This window comes from Alexandromys fortis, unplaced genomic scaffold (assembly GCF_014885135.2).
Source record: "Alexandromys fortis isolate MF-2015 unplaced genomic scaffold, M_Fortis_MF-2015_v1.1 scaffold_90, whole genome shotgun sequence".
Lineage (NCBI taxonomy): Eukaryota > Metazoa > Chordata > Mammalia > Rodentia > Cricetidae > Alexandromys > Alexandromys fortis.
In genome coordinates, this window is record NW_026067985.1 from 5,988,509 (window position 1) to 6,004,881 (window position 16,373).

Here is a 16,373-nt window from a genome sequence, read left to right on the forward strand (position 1 = left end):
GCAGAATCAGGGAGACACCATGTAGCTGTCAAAGGAGACATATGCCAGAACTTTACCTGGTAAGCCACAACCTTGTGGCATTACACAGAATAATAAATATGGGTTAATTTAAGATGTAAGAGCTAGCTAGGAATACACTAGAGTCATTGGCCAAGTAGTGTTGCAATTAATACAGTTTCTGTGTGATTATTTTGGGTCTGGGTGGCCGGGAATGAACAAGCAGTCTCCGCCTACACATTCTTGCCAGAACTACTCACCTCTCCAGGGTGGAACCTAGTAAGAATCCTGTGTCATGTCACACCTAAGGGTGTTTATTGTAGCTCCTGAAGGGAATCAAGATGCCTCCTTGTATCAGGAAGTGAAAATGTATTAGTGTGCCTATATGCGCATGTATGGGGAATCCTTCCATCCGTGACTCTCTCTTCTCTCATCAAGCCCACCAAAAACAAAAAACAAAAACAAAAACAGCCATGGCACTTCCCAAAGCTGGTGACACTCAGAAACAAGAAAACCCAACAAGGCCGGGCAGTGGTGGCGCATGCCTTTAATCCCAGCACTCAGGAGGCAGAGGCAGGCGGATCTCTGTGAGTTCGAGACCAGCCTGGTCTACAAGAGCTAGTTCCAGGACAGGCTCCAAAACCACAGAGAAACCCTGTCTCGAAAAACCAAAAAAAAAAAAAAAAAAAAAAAAAAAAACCAGACACAAATGGTGTGGGACAATGGTCTGTATTCTGTCAATTATATTTTAAATAAATGCTGATTGGCCAGTAGCCAGGCAGGAAGTAGAGGTGGGTCTATGAGAACAGGAGAATTCTGGGAAGAGGATTCTGCTTTCTGCTGTCCTGTCCCAGCCACAGAAGAAGCAAGATGTGATTGCCCCACCAAATAAGGCACTCAGCCACGTGGCTAACACAGATAAAAATAATGGGCTAATGTAAGTTGTAAGAGTTAATAAGAAGCCTGAACTAATGGGCCAATCAGTTTATAACTAATGTAGACCACTGTGTGATTTCTTTGGGACATAACGACCGTAGGAACCGGGCAGGACAGAAAACTCAGTCAACACACAAAGCCTGTGGGCACCCCAGGGTACCCTGAAGTAGTTGTGGGCTCTGAGCTCATTCCACATCTTTTCTCCATCATTTAATTCTTGGAATGTATCTCATTCCAAGAATGAGTCTCATATATAAGTCTCATATATAAGTCTCATACATAAGGCAGGGCAACACTGGCTTGGGCTGAGGTTTGATGTTTCATTAGTGGGTTCTGAAGCTTCTGCCCAACCCTCTTCTGTCCTGTAGCCTGGAGATACTACCTGAAGCTGGCTGGACTCATTCCTCTCCTTCCCTGAAGTAGGGACCATCCTATTGGCCTCCATTCAGGTGCCCCCACTTAGAGAGATCCTAAAGTCAGCAGGCAGAGGGTCTGTGGGTATCTGCAGCCAATGGTGGTTCTCCATACACAGAAAGGAAGTGGATCCTGCCCAAGGCACCAGCCTGGAGGGGTAGGGTGGCCATAGGGGCTACTCAACTTGGCAACCAACATCTGCACAGCAAGCTTTGAAAGAGGACACACAGCTGCCACTCACTGGGGCATCCATCAGGTACAGCCCTTTCTTTTCTGACCTGCCCAAGCCGGGGCACTCAACAGACCCAACCAGGAGTCAGAGGCCAACTGTACACGGGTACAGTTGGTAGTGACTCTGGGCCACAGCCTCCTGCTGTGCATAGGTGATGCACAGTGGGATCCTATAATACCCATGGGGGTCCAGAAATTGTGCCTGGGCCCCTCTCAGGACACCCTCACTCCATGCTGGCTCTATTGCTAAGCTCTGAGGTAGGGACAAGGCACCCAGAACAGAAATGCCCACATCCCCTTTCCACACACGTCCTGCATCTAGCCCACCTAAGCTGTCACCTGCCACTTGCTATCCAGGGCCCTTGACTTCACTCTCCTCCCTACTAGTCACATCGCCTCACTGGGCCCCCACTCACAGTAGGAAGGTTTTGACCCTTAGAGGCCTTGCCTTCTAACCAAGTCAGGGATATCTTGGGGTTGTCTGGAGCCCAGGAAATACCTGCCACATAGTGGTAGATGCCTCTGTACCCTTCGACCCCTTGCCCCCTGCCTAATGGAACTCCTGGATATCAGTCCAACAAAAGATGGCCACGCAGAGGTGAACAGGGTGCCAGGCAGCTGGAATCCAGAGGTGTCCAACTTAGGGACCAATCACCAAAGCCAAGGTACACTGTGCTGGTTGGATTTTTTGCCAACTTGATATAAGCCAGCATTGTCTGGAAAGAGGAAACCTCATTTGAGAAAGTGTTTCCATCGAATTGGCCTGTGGGATATTTTCTTGATTAATGATTGATGCGGGAGGGCCCAGCCAAGTGTGGGAGTGCCCCATCCCTAGGAAAACAGTCCAGAGTAGCAGTCCTTAGAAAGCAGGCTGAGTAAGCCATGGGGAGCAAGCCAGTGAACAGCACTTCTCTGTGCTCTCTGCTGCAGTTCCTGCCTTGGCTTCCTATACTAAATAATATTTATCATAGCAATAGAAACCCAAGACATACACAGTGTAGCAGAGGTCTGCAGACTTCACCCCCGGAGGGACAGTCTCCACTGCTGTGCTTAACCTGTGCTGTCCCTTACGAGATGACCCACACAGGGTCTCTTTACCCTGGAAGGATGTTCTTGGTGGCCAGAGTGTAAGGAGAGTCTCCTAGTGGACACCTACAAATGGGCTGCAGACAGTCCCAGAGGCTGGCTAGCCACAGGGCTGAGGTCACATGTACTCGGGAGGAATCTTGGCCAGATGGCTGGCACCTAGGGCCATTTGGGCAGAGTTGTCAGCCATCCCGGACCTAACAGGCTGCCTTATGAGCCCCTACACAATTTTTCACCGATATTTTTCCAATAAAAAAGCAGTTAGATACTAGTCACAGCCCTGAGAAGGAGCCATCTGTCTGCCCACTCCTGAGCCTGCAGCTAGAACTCTCTGCACTGGCAGCTGCCATAGTAGAGTGTAGCCCTGGTGGGTGGAGGTGCACTGCTGTCTGCGCAGAGCCAGTAGAGCCTGTGGGATGCTGAGCTTCAGGAGACAGAGAAGTAAACATCTATAATAAAGAATTTGTCTAGTGTCTGCACCCTGACCTACAGTAGAGCTCCAGGCTTGTCCCTGGGGAAGGGACACCGAGTACCAGAGTACTAGGCTCAGGTCCTGTCTACAGGACCACCCTATCTGTGGGAATTGTCCAGGCTCCCCTTCCTGCTACTACAGGGCTAAGCCTATCTGAGTCATTGCCAAGGCTCCTATACAATAAACTTACTGTGCACCCCCCACCCCGCCCCCACCCCCAGTCACCTCACTCCAGGGTCTCTCTATGACCCTGGCTGTCCTGGAACACACTATGCAGACCATACCAGGATGGGCTCAAACTCACAGATCTGTCTCCCTCTGCCCTAATGAGGGTCTAGCCACCACTTGTCAGTGACCCTGTTCACTGCTTCCAGGCCACATGGACCAGGGAATGTGAATCAGTGCTGTGAAAAGCACAGACATCCCTGTGAATATGGCTGCTGGCAGGCTCTCTCCCTCCCAAGTTCCAGGATCCCCTGTGAATATGGCTGCTGGCAGGCTCTCTCCCTCCCTCCCAAGTTCTTGCTGCATTGAAAAAAGACACATGCCACCTCATAAACACCTCAGTAGGGAACTTGGCCTTGGCAAAGCGATGACCAAGAGGGAGACAGGATCTGGCCACCTGAGACTTAGCATTGTGAGGAGGGAGGTACAGGTCTGGACCCTGATTCACAGCCCCTAAACTCAGGATCTCAGTATCCAGGAAGTCAGCATCTTTCTTGTGGCAGGGGTTGAGAGGTCTGGGCTATGATCTGTACCTGTGGTATTGGAGGTACTAGGGAGGATACAGCTCCCATGCGAAGCCCTTTGCTATACAGAGCCATCGGGGATGGTAGCCTCAGGAGTGACAAGAAATGGCAATCATGACTGCTACAGGATAGCGACTTCGCTGTAGTTCGGGTGTGTAAACAGATCATCACAGAGAGACGCTCATGGAAAGAGCAATCTGAGTTAACAAAGCAGATGTGTAACCTGTCCCAAGGACCCATTGCTCCCTTAAAAAAAATCCCCAAAGCAGCAGGTCACTCACTCTGCTGGCTTCTGTGTCCCTTATGTATGCCAGTTCAACTCCACTGTGGAATGGGACAGGTGCTACCCTGGCTACCCTTGGGACCCTGGCTTATTCCTCTTGTTCAGAGGGATGCGAGTGAAGGCGACAGGTGTGCTCTTCCACTCTCCTCGGCAACTACCCCTCCCCAGGGCCCCACTTCGCCCCTCCAGGGTAGATCCCTCTGAAGACCCCACAGCCCTTCTGGTTACCTGCCCTCAGATGGCTGACGGATTTGTTTCCTCTAAAAGACAGGATGAAGGAACAGGAGCTTGAAACCCCTTCCTGTTTTCTTCCTATCCCATATACTCTGAGCAGTTCTGGATTATAGAGAGAACTTTTTTCTGAAGTTCGCTTTATACCAAGGGCCCTGAAGGCTCAGCACTTCCCTAGGTGCTTCCTAATATCTGTATAAGGCCTCTGTCAGTGAAGAAGGCAGCAACTCTAGACGGGAGGGGCACAGCTCTTATCTTCCCCATAAGTCTCCCACCCTGAGCCCCAGTGGCTCCTTGTGGACTTACTGATCTCCAGGGCTTTTTTTCCAGACATGTTTTGTTCAAGGGACCTGTGAGGAAAGCCTGCCCTGCAGAGGGACACAGTGGAGGCAGCACAGGGTCTTGAAACCTCTTGATACAGGCATGTAGCCGCCAGAGCCAGCATGGCCTGATCCTGGGTCCTGTTAATGTACCTTCGACAATTTGGGGTCAGTTGAGTTGAACCTGCTGAAACCTACCAAGAGGTCGGGCAGACATGGCTCCATGGAGCCCTACACTACAAATAAAGTATGCACTAGCAGGCACCAAACACCCTTAGTGCACCTGAGGATCCACATATATAAAACCCTTTCCATAAAAACTTGCCGCAAACCAAAGTCCAAGCGTAACTTCTATCCCCCTCCCACGCCCTGTATCTGGAACGCACCTCCCTCTGTGTCCTCTCCTCTATATTTGGGATTGCCATATCCAACCCCATATCCAAATAAAGGCTAGGCCTTTATTTGCTCAGAGGCCAAGGCCAGTAAGACAGGACCCTGAACCTGCTGCCCCTGCCCACTTGATAAGTGTGACTTCTGCTAAGCCCCTTCCCTCCTATGTCCTGAGATCCCTTAACCATCTGTGATAAAGTGCTACCTGGAGGACTCCAGAACCCTGGGAGGCCCTGAGCAGTGGTGGTGGTAGCAAGTTACTCCAACACTCGGCGCTGAGCAGCACAGACCCTGAATTAACGGGGATGCTCTGTTCTAAGAGTAGAGGGCAATAGTGACCAACAGCCCCCACCTCACCTCCCTGGAGGTGCCTGCTGCTGCTCAGCAAAAGCCCTGCTACCCTCCTTGAGGCCAGCCAGTGCCTAGGGTGACCTCCATCAGTGTTTCAACAATGGCTGCCTATTTGAGGTCTACTGTTGGGATGCCTAAGTCACTGTCATGGCAGGCACCCCCAGCCAGGGAGAAGCTTCCTACACTGCCTATCTAATAGACAGAACTCTTCCTAGCTTTCAGGACCTGCCCTGCTTTAGGGAAGGTTGGTGGAGTGGGTATCCCAGGTCAGTCCATAAGAAAGGGAGGAGAAGCCAGGCTCACCTTGTCATCCACGCCACTCTCACTGTCGCACTGTGGGAGAGAGAGGGGGAGGGGGGAGAGAGAGAGAGAGAAAGAGAGAGAGAGAGAGAGAGAGAGAGAGAGAGAGAGAGAGAGAGAGAGGAGTCAGCGCCTTCCATACTACCAGAGTCACAAGGCTACAGGGTCCAGGTGCACATTCCCAGCTTTATCTCAATGGGAAGGAAGAGGGACCGGAGAAAGGTATAACAAAGCTGGCTTGCCTCAGGGTAGGTAGATTCCAATTCCCTAGGGCCAGGCCAGACTCTGGAGCTTCTGAATGCCAGGTGATTTGGGGAATGTGCAGGGAGCTTTTCCCAGTCCAGATGAACTCAACGATCCCAGGAAATCCCCAGGGCCTCACTCCAAGTTGAGTTTTTGGGAGGAGAGCCTAGGTTGAGAGAGCATCTCCCCTACCCTCCCCCACCACACTCTCACTGCCAGGCAACAGCGGCAACAGCTGCTCTACGCCCAGATGAGGTGGGGAACGGAAGAGACAAGTGGAACCACAGAGGCCCGTGAAGCAGCGATAGTGACACCGTGCTCCTTCTCCTGGTCTGAACACAGGAATTTAACTGGAGACGGCAGCATCCCATCCAGCTGCTCTGGCCTCCAGAGAAGAGCATACTTAAGCTGTGTAGCCTTGACAAGTCCCTTAACCTCTCAGTGCCTCAGTCCATGCTTCTGCAAAGCAGGGACAACAGCTTCTCTTGGTGGGAATGTAAGGGTAAAGGAAGTGAGTGATCTTCAGTTTGGACTTGCCTGGGAAACCCAGGTGGAGCTCAGGGCAGTCAGACTGTAAGAGATCCATTTGTGAGTTAACTCGGGATTGTGACAATCAAGAAAACAAATCTTTATTTCCTGTTTTCAGAAAGCAGATTTGAAAAGGAATCACTGCTAGAGAACAATGCAGGTTCCTCTGAGATAGAAAGGGGGAAAACTCGCTAGCAACTGCGATTATGATACATGCACATCAAATAAATTATATGGCTGAAAATAAATCTCCTCTGAGAGACATGAGATGGAGATTGGGCTATAGTCAGACATGTGTGGTGCTAGCTTTATAAGTTGTACTCAACTTGATTACTACACATCATCAAATTATACTGCCTTCCACTGCCCTAATTGAAGACCGTAATGTCTTCAATGACAAAGGTTAGAGTTAAATTAAAATGTGTTCACCAGTCGCTCAACGCAGCTGACACGCTCAAGGACAACATGCCAGACAGCTGAGATGGGCATGTGGGGGTTTGCTGAGGCTGGTGGGCGTCACACCTGCAGCTCATGGATCCCTCCATTCACCCATGCAGTGTGGGTCATGCATGGCCAGGGTGAGCAGGGACCAAGACTCTGGATGCTAAGCCATGGGTGGGCATCATTTCCTAGACCAGTGGCTCTCAAACTTCCTAAAGCTGCAACCATTTAATACAATTTCTCATGTCATGGTTACCCCAAACTATAAAATTATTTCATTGCCACTTCATAACCGTAATTTTGCTACTGTTAGGAACGGTGATATAAATATCTGATAAGCAGGATATCTGGTATGAGACCTCCAAAAGGGAGGGTAGTCAACCACTGTCCTAGAGTAAGGAAGACTCGTGTGGCGCTTCAGCTGTGCACACGGCCAGGCCCCTCCCCAGATCCAAGCTTCACTGGCCTGTCTCAGCAGGCGCTCAGCAAGGACTATGCATGGACCCTTCAAAACCTTGGCACCCCTCTCACTAGGAGGTAGGCAAGATCTGGTGATATAGCATATAACAGGGTTTGTGTTATAAAGGAGAGTTTGCAAATGAGGACCTGATTGTGGGGGAAGGAGGGGTGACCAGACAGAGCTCGGGAAATAGGAGATGAAATCATGGAGCTGAGTGGAACCTGAATATGCCAGGACATTCTAGCGCCTATGCAAAAGAACAGGGCAAATGCCACGAGCAGCCCTTCAAGGCAGTCTTTTGCCAGGTCACTGAGCACTGAGACAGATGTGTGCAGGTAGAGTGGAGGTAGGATGGGACCTGACAGTCCCTCCCTCTTACCTTGCTGCCTGGGCTGCCAGGACCTATGATCAGGTCTCTTACCATCAAACCTCGTTGTTAAACCGTCAGTGCAGCAGGTCAGAGCCCTGCGTGGCATGTTTGTCAGTGGGGCAGCGGGACAACAACTGAATCGTCTGTGAGCATTACCCTCTGCTCCTTCTTCAGCACCAGAGCCCACCTGCACCAGACCTATGGCCAGAACAGCAATTCACAGACCTAGACTGGCCACAGACTGTCCCATGGCTTTCAGATCTGAAGCCAGACCAGCAGGGCTGAGCAGCAGAACCTGACAAAGGGTAGCTTATGGTGTCTGTCAAGTGAGAGGACCCTCCAGAAGATACAGGAGAGGCTGCCCAGATCTTTAATTGTTAGACAGTGCTATATCATCAGCCATATGTAGACCGCACCATAAACACAGTCATGTGATTAAGTACCACTGACTTAACATTTAACTGCAATGGAGTTAGAATTTAATCAGGGCAAGGTGGGGAAAAGAGATATTGCCACCTTCTGAAAGCAGTCTAAGCCATGTTCAGGGGCTGGACTGCTGGTATGATATATGTGTGATGGTACAGTAATAAAACCATCCCCATCATTACTATTTCTCCCATCCCCATCACCACTCTGATGGGTAATCCTGTAAACTTGACAGGATTTGGAAACACCTAGGAAACATACTTCCAAGCATGTCTCTGAGGATATTTCCAAAGAGGTTTCATGAAGGTTGTAAAACTCACCCTCAATGCAGGTGACACCATCCCATTATCTAGGGTACTAGACTAAGAGAAAAGGAAAAACGGAGCTAACTACTAGCATTCTTCTCTCTGCTTCTTGCTACTTTCTGAACCATGATGGACTGTTTCCTCTTAATTGTGAGCTCAAATAAATTCTTTTGTAATTTGCTTTTGCCAAGTATATTGGCAAAAATAATTTTAAAAAACCTGGAACCAAGAAGTGGGACTATTGCTGTGACATGCCCATGCCGGTAATAGGCCTTTAGAATGGGTTTGTGGGAAGGGTTGTACAAGAGTCTGAAGCTATAGGCTAGAGAAGGCATAGAATGGTTTAAGCAGAACTTAATGGACCATTTTGGTAGGAGTCTGGAAGACTAGAATGCCAAAAGAAAAAAAGCTTAGCTTAGTAAAAGCTAGGCTCATTTGGAGAACAACAGGCCTTTACTAGAAACTGGGCTAGCAACTAAGGCAGGATGAGACAGGAACTCGCTCTCTTTCAGTCTGAGGATTTATTTCTTAGAGGTAAGAGCTCCCTAGTGGCTTGCTGCTTTGCTTTTCTGATCTTCAGGTTGAACCCCAAAACCTGTCTCTGGGTTTTTATGATTTGTGCTACATTTGGCACTCAATGTTTGGAGTATGAGGTCTCAAAAATTCGTGAATTTCAGAGTTGTATAGGCCAGAGCTGCACATGGGCTCCAGCCCCACCTGTCTAGGCTCCCTCCCCCCAGCCTCTGATCTAGTTTGGGATTGTATCATTGTAGCCTTCAGACAGCCCCCAACACATGTGCTTTTTCTGAACAAGCCCCTGTGTGTTTTTCAGACAGCTGGTTCTCTCTCCACTGTGGGTTTTAGACTCTCCCTGAAACCCTTCTCGGGCTGCTGCCAAACTAGGTAGCTGCCTTGAATTCCAGTCAGGTGTTTACTGTTCCACACAGCAGCAATAAGCCTCACACCCTCATCAACACCATTGGTAGATTTAGTAAGACAATTGAGAATTCTTAAAGTGAGGAATTAATTCAAAAAGAGAGTTTTTCCCACATTAAAAAATGGGAAAAAAACATTATAATGGAGGGATTTGGGTCTCTATATAATAATACATTAGACAGTTTTAAAATGGAATGATTAAATGAGAGGATATCTAATTTAAGTTAGATTTACGTAATGTCAATTGTAAACATTATCATTTTTGTCTTATCACTAAAAAAGCTGGTTAATCTGAGTGCTAAGATACAGGCCTTAGAAAAATATAATAAAACAGATCACAGAAGAATTTAATAGAGAGCCAATTTCAGCATTGCATTATAAGACTAGAGAGGAATAGTCGGGCAGTGGTGGCACATGCCTTTAATCCCAGCACTCAGGAGGCAGAGGCAGGAGGATCTCTGTGAGTTCGAGGCCAACCTGGTCTACAAGAGCAAGTTCCAAGACAGGCTCTAAAACTACAGCAAAACCTTGTCTCAAAAAAACAAAAACAAATGAACAAAACAAGCAAAAATAATAGAGAGGAACAGCCCAAAGTTTTCAGACAAACAACCTTATTATATTCAGTAGCCTTACGGTAACCAAATGGCAGATGCTCTGTTACAGCTAACTGGGCTCCTGTGCCAATGTTAGATTTAAGGAGATTCAAGGAAGCAAAAGTTTCATATGGCATGCATTCATTTATTGTGGAGCAAATGTTAAACTCATGGTCAGTTTGTAATAGAATTATCCCTAAAGACTGGATAAAATTAGTTAAGGATGTTTTAGAGCCCGGTCCACAATTACAAAGGAGTACCTAGTTCAGAGAAGAGGCTAAGATTATTGAACAGCAGAGTAAAGCTAGAGGTAGGGAAATCTCCCAAGACCAACTTCTTAGAGAAGGAGACTATGTTACTATAGAAAGGCAGGCTGTATGTGATGACCACACCCTGGGTTTATGCCATGCAGCTTTGAACACTTGGGACAGAATTGGAGAAATAGGAAAGAAAATTGAGACATTTACTAAAGTTATACAGGGCCCAATGGAAGCCTTACAAAGATTGACTTCAGCAGTAAATAGAATGATACAAAATTCAGAAGCTAGACAAAGAATAATTCAACCTTTGGCTTTGTGAATTCAAGGCCAGCCTGGTCTACAAGAGCCAGTTCCAGGACAGGTACCAAAGCTACAAAGAGATACCCTGTCTCGAAAAAAATAGCAATTCTCTGTGCAAAAGAATAATTAGACTGTTAAACATAAGGTCAGCACCTTTGGATGAATGAATCCGAGATACAATTAATATTGAATCTCATGAACATGATGATGCATGGATAGGAGAGGTGATTTCCAGAGGTGTGAGGAAAATCAAAATGTCAAATGTTATAACTACAGCAAACAAGGTCACCTTAAAAGGGATTATAGATAGGGCTTTCCTAGAAACAATGTTTTTCTAAGAATAATCCATTCAGAATGCCCTTCCTTTCTATATTATGTGGAAGGTATGGCAAAGGCAGGCATTGGACTAATGAATATTCATGGTAATCTTTTGCTGACAATTAATCAAAAATTTTCTTTTCAGGATCCCCTAAAGATGCCATTGCCCCCAGACAGCAGGAAGTAAATTTAAGAATATGATGCCCACATTCCCAAGTGGTAGGGTGAGTGGTTTTTGATTGTTCAATGGGTTATGGATATTAATTATTGTTTAGGGGGATTGGTTACAAGTTGTTATTAGTAATGGTCAGGAAAACAATGGAAATTAGATTCAAGGTTCTTCTTTTGAAAAGAAAAAAAGAGGGATATAATATGATAAGATAAAAAGGTAGAGTATTGGATCTACTTTTAAAAAGCAACTACTAGTTTTAAATATTTTGCATTGTATTGGATTTTTGTATATTGTATACAAATTTTATATATTGATAAAAATTTGAGATTAATTTTGTTAAAACATACTGTAATACATTTCTACTCTTGTTCAAAGTATTGTACTTATACAACTCATTTAAAAATGCAATGTAAATTTCTAGTCCTTGGAAATTATTATTACCAACTGTTTAGAATAATAAGGAAATGCAGGTTAATAGTTAATCACCTATTACAATTAAACTTGTAGTCACATTAGGTATGTTTTCAAGGTCAAACAATGGTATATTTTAGGTAAACATGTCATTTTCAAACACTTCAGAGATCTACAGAATATGGCATTTAAGATGTTTTAATAACATAGGTTTCTTTTTTTTTTTAATGATAATGAGACATGTCTGCTCCTGGAAGCACCAATCTACTTCAGAGAAGATGATGGGCAGCAAAAAAAAAAAAAAAAAACAACCTCCATATGGAGTTTACTTTCTTTGTGGCAAAAGCCAGCCACTGGGCAAGAAAATGCCCTTGCCTTGCCTGCTGACAGTATGCTGTCCTAATGGGACAAGCAGGACACAAAAGAGAGTGACTGCTAAACTTTGCCCAGACAAGATAGGACAGTCCTTCAAAAACCCTGCTTCATAGAAAAGTCTGTCAGATATTCTAGGCCTCTCGGTCAAAGGTGGACGCCCCATCACTGCAGAGGACCTCTGGGTGGCTGTCCAGGCAGCCAGATGTTTCTGTCATATCTCACATTTTTTGGAAGTCACTTGCTCACACTTCCTGCTTACTAAGTTAATATTACTTCCTTCTCGGGTTTCTGAGGGAGTTGAAAACTAGATAGTTATAGTTTTCATTGTTTATGAGCTCAGAAAAGAAATTCACTAAAGAAATGTAAAGTATATAAGGTTGAAAGCTATCAAAAGATAGTTATGGATGGTAATGCAAGCTACGATAGAAAGTAAATTAGGTACAAGACTTTGGACTCACCAAGATAGGATAGATATGGAGTATTTTCTCTGAATTTGTCAAACGCAAATGGACTAGACATTGTTGATGTATTTATTGCCTGTACATTGTATATAGTTACTGTACTTACTGTAAATGGTTTCTTATATTAGTTATAGCCTTTTTAAAAATTTTAGAGAAGGGGAAATATAGTGATATTTTATTTATGTTTTATCAATAAAGCTTACCTGAAGCCCAGAAGGTAAAATTAAGCCACTAGAGGCCAGGTAGTGGTGTCACACACATTTAATCCCAGGATTTGGGAGACAGAGGTAGATGGATCTCTGTGAGTTCAAAACCACCCTGGGCTACACAAGATCAATGTAGAAACAGATCCAGGTGGTGGTGGATCACACCATTAATCCCATTACTAGGGAGTCATGTGCCTTTAATCCCAGCACAAGAGAGGCATATAAGGTGGGATGTGACAGGAACTCGGTCTCTTTCAGTCTGAGGATTTCTTAGAGGTAAGAGCTCTCCAATGGCTGGTTGCTTTGCTTTTCTGAACTTTAGGTTGAACCCCAATATCTGTCTCTGGGTTTTTATGATCCATGCTATAAGCAACTATTTGTTGGCAAATATTCTTCTTGGCAAAGAATCTGTTTGCATTTTGTCCATGTCCTAAGAACTTCAGTGAGGGTGATTTAAAACACAAAAGAATTCATTTGGTGGAGGAAATTTCAAGACAGCATATTATTCAAGCGGTGGCATGGTTACTGCCCTTACTCAGGTCTTCAGTGATAGACAACAGCAAATGGAGTAGAAAGATACAGAAAATGCACAGTTTGGCTAGGAAGGTGTTTGAATTCATTTAAAGTTGCAGATCAGGAAGCATAGAGAAAATAGCTGTAATTTTTTTTTAAGAGACTAGTATCATTAAGAAGAAACCTCCTTAATGGGGAGATGGTGAAGTCGGTAAATCACTTGCCACACAAACATAAAGACTTAAAGGTTGAGTGAAAAGCCAAGCATGGTGGCATGTACTTATAATCAGCACTGGGGATGTGGGGGAGCCAGTCTAGCTAATCAACAAATCTTGAGCAACTTTTGAGATGGACTAAATGCATTTTGCATTGACTAAACATGCCACTTTAGGGACCAAGAGTAGAATGCTGAGTTTGGGTTTCAAGTTCATATGGAATGAAAGCAAGACAATTAAAGTTAACCTAATGGGATTCAGAACTGCTAGGTGATATACTTTAGAATGGGTTTTCCTCCCTGAATGTGAGCAGTACAGTCCCATGATTTTATTTTATTTATTACTTTGTTTTTGGAGTGGGGGTCGAGACAGGGTTTCTTTGGGTAGCCTTGGTTGTTTGGAACTAGACCAGGAACTATAGACCAGGCTTGCCTTGAACTCAAGAGATCCACCTGCCTCTACCTCCCGAGTGCTGGGATTAAAGTCATGTGCCACCAATGCCTGGCTTTTTTTTTTTTTTAAGACATGGCCTCTCTAAATATCCCTGGTTGTCCTGTAGCTCACTATGTAGACCAGGCTGGCCTCAAACTCACAGAGATCTACTCACCTCTGCCTCCTAAGCACTGGGGTTAAAGGTGTGCAGTACCACTCAGTTCAATAAATCCTTCTTTACGTAGAATGTGCTAGGTATTTTACCTACTGAAGCTCCTTCCCTCCCTGTTATCTACTCACCTTTGCAGCCATTCCCTACATGGACTGACCTGACAGTTTTCCTATCACTCAGGCTGTCCTACACCCCTGCCTGCTGGGTGGAAACTTCTTGTCACAGAGACACAAGTCAGCATGGTCAAGGCAGGAGCAGCACTGTCCTTTCTGTGTGAACTCTTACAACAATATTCACCGCTGTCTCACCACTGAAAAGAATGAAAATTCATGAGGACCTTGTAGCCAGAATTACTCCACCATGTTGAGCAAGGAGGAGAGACAGAAAGAAACAGGAGGCAGGCCTCCCCAAATTCCCATAGGTCACCATACCTGAGCCAAAGCAGGAGGGCTGCAGGAGGCTTAGACAGTGCCAAGTGTAGGTTGGGTTTCTGCCCAGTTACCAAGCAAGAGCTGCTGTAAGATATTATTTCAGGGCTGTTTGGAACAAGGAGGCCTGGTCCTGCTGACCAGCTGAAAGATGTTCCAATGGCACTGCTACCTGCAGAGGCCCAGGGAGGTACAAATGAAGCAGAATAAAGGAACCAGAACATTAGAAGATGCAGGTTTAATGGCCATAGTTTTCACAAGAAAGTCTCAGGATAGTGTATTGAGCCTAGCTCAAGAATGGGGTAAGGTCTCAGCTACAAGGATATTGAGCACCAAAGGTGCCACTCAGCTGTAGAGAGGTTGCCTGAGGCATGTACAGGTAGCATAACATACAGGTGTTCCACTGGCTCCTGCTAACCTGGTATATTCAGTGCATGTGGCAACTTTATGGGAGGCATGAACCCTCGGATATATGCATATGTATCTTAGCATTAGTGCTGTATGCCTGAGTGTACCGCAGGACATGATGAAGCTAGGCTTCACACACAATTCTTGGCACTCGGCTTCTCTCCTCAACTCCTCTCTGGATCCTGTGAGGGTAATCAAGTGCCATGCCACTAACTGGGCTAAGGCTCCTCTGTCCTGGGCCTCCAGCACTTGAATTCCAGCTCTCACACAGGTTTAGTGGGAGCAGCCTGAGAAGACTCGGGCATGGGAGTGAAGACCCCACAGCCCAGTCTAGGAAATGCATTGTCTCTGCAGGTACGGAGTGGGAAGAGGCTAGCTCCATCTGTGTGTGTTCTGATTAGCAATCCAGCTAAAACAAGGAGCCATGAGTTAACGTGGACTGCCCTTATGGGACTCTGCGTGACTAGTGAGAAGGTCACATGTTGACCTCAGCACTGAAAAGTTCTTATGACCAGACTGGAATTAATATGTGGATTCATTGCTCACTTTTATGTTCACCTCTGAGAATAAGTCAGTGAAACCCTTTCCCATCCCCACTTAGATGAAGTGAGTCGGCAGGCCAGAGAATCTACCCCATGCAGCCAGATCATCAACTTCCCCATGGCTGCTTTGAGTCCTTGGGGATCAGGCACCCCACAACTTTATGACTGGTTCCATAAACTTCTTTTCCACTTGTGTCTTGGATGGATCACTAAGGACAAGGGTACAGAGTTGGGGGGGGTGCTAGGATGTAAGGTAGGAATTGTGGCCACTCTATGCTTAGTTGTCCATCTCAAAGAAGAATTGGAGGCTTAGAGGGTAAAGGATCTGCTGTGGCTAGTCAGCCAGCAGAGGCTGGGAACAGAGTTTGGGGCCCAGAACCAGGTTCGAAGGTTCAATCTAGTAGAAGCACATATAGGACTGGTAACAGTTAGTTTAGGGTAAAGCCAGGCAATTCGAGCATTGCTATCCAGTTCCCACATGCTACAGCCAAGGTGATGGCCAATCAGAGACAAGGAGGTGCTAGGCTGAACATCCCTGCCCAAAATGATTTCCCTGTACTCCAGACTATAGAAGACAGCTATCTCTTGGGTCTCCATTCAATGGTTGCAATGGAAGGTCTTGTGATGCTCACAACAGACCCAACCTCAGAGGTCATGGGAGACTGAGCATGTACTGCTGAAAGAAGCAGAGACAGGCTGCTGTGGGAAAATGGTCTTGCACACTGTAAAGAATTGGCACTTGTATTGGTTTAATAAAATGCTGATCGGCCAGTAGCCAGGCAGGAAGTATAGACGGAGCAAACCAGAACAGGAGAATTCTGGGAAGAGGAAAGGCTCAGTCTGCCAAACACAGAGAAAGCAAGATAAGAATGCTTCACTGATAAAAGATTAGCCACGTGGTTAACACAGACAAGAATTATGGGTTAATTTAAGATGTAAGAGTTAATAAAAAGCCTGAGCTAATAGGCCAACCAGTTTAATTAATATAGACCTCTGTGTGTTTCTTTGGAACTGAATGGCTGCAGGACCAGGCAGGACAGAAGCCTCTGTCAACAACAGGCAAAGGGAAAGGCCTGGGGAGGCTATAGAGAGAGAGAT

At 46.0% G+C, this 16,373-nt stretch overlaps 1 protein-coding gene across 12 annotated transcripts in view; it reads right to left on the reverse strand.

The window, feature by feature from the left end:
- Fbrsl1 (fibrosin like 1) overlaps positions 1-16,373 on the reverse strand; it is a 75,932-nt gene that overhangs the window by 22,952 nt on the left and 36,607 nt on the right. For 10 of the 12 annotated variants that reach the window (XM_050158874.1, XM_050158872.1, XM_050158881.1 and 7 more), the window contains one exon: positions 5,764-5,793. The exons of the other annotated variants lie outside the window; for them this stretch is intronic. In XM_050158874.1, coding sequence (XP_050014831.1) covers positions 5,764-5,793 — 30 coding nt within the window. The remainder of the gene's footprint in view (positions 1-5,763; positions 5,794-16,373) is intronic. 12 annotated transcript variants of the gene reach the window in all.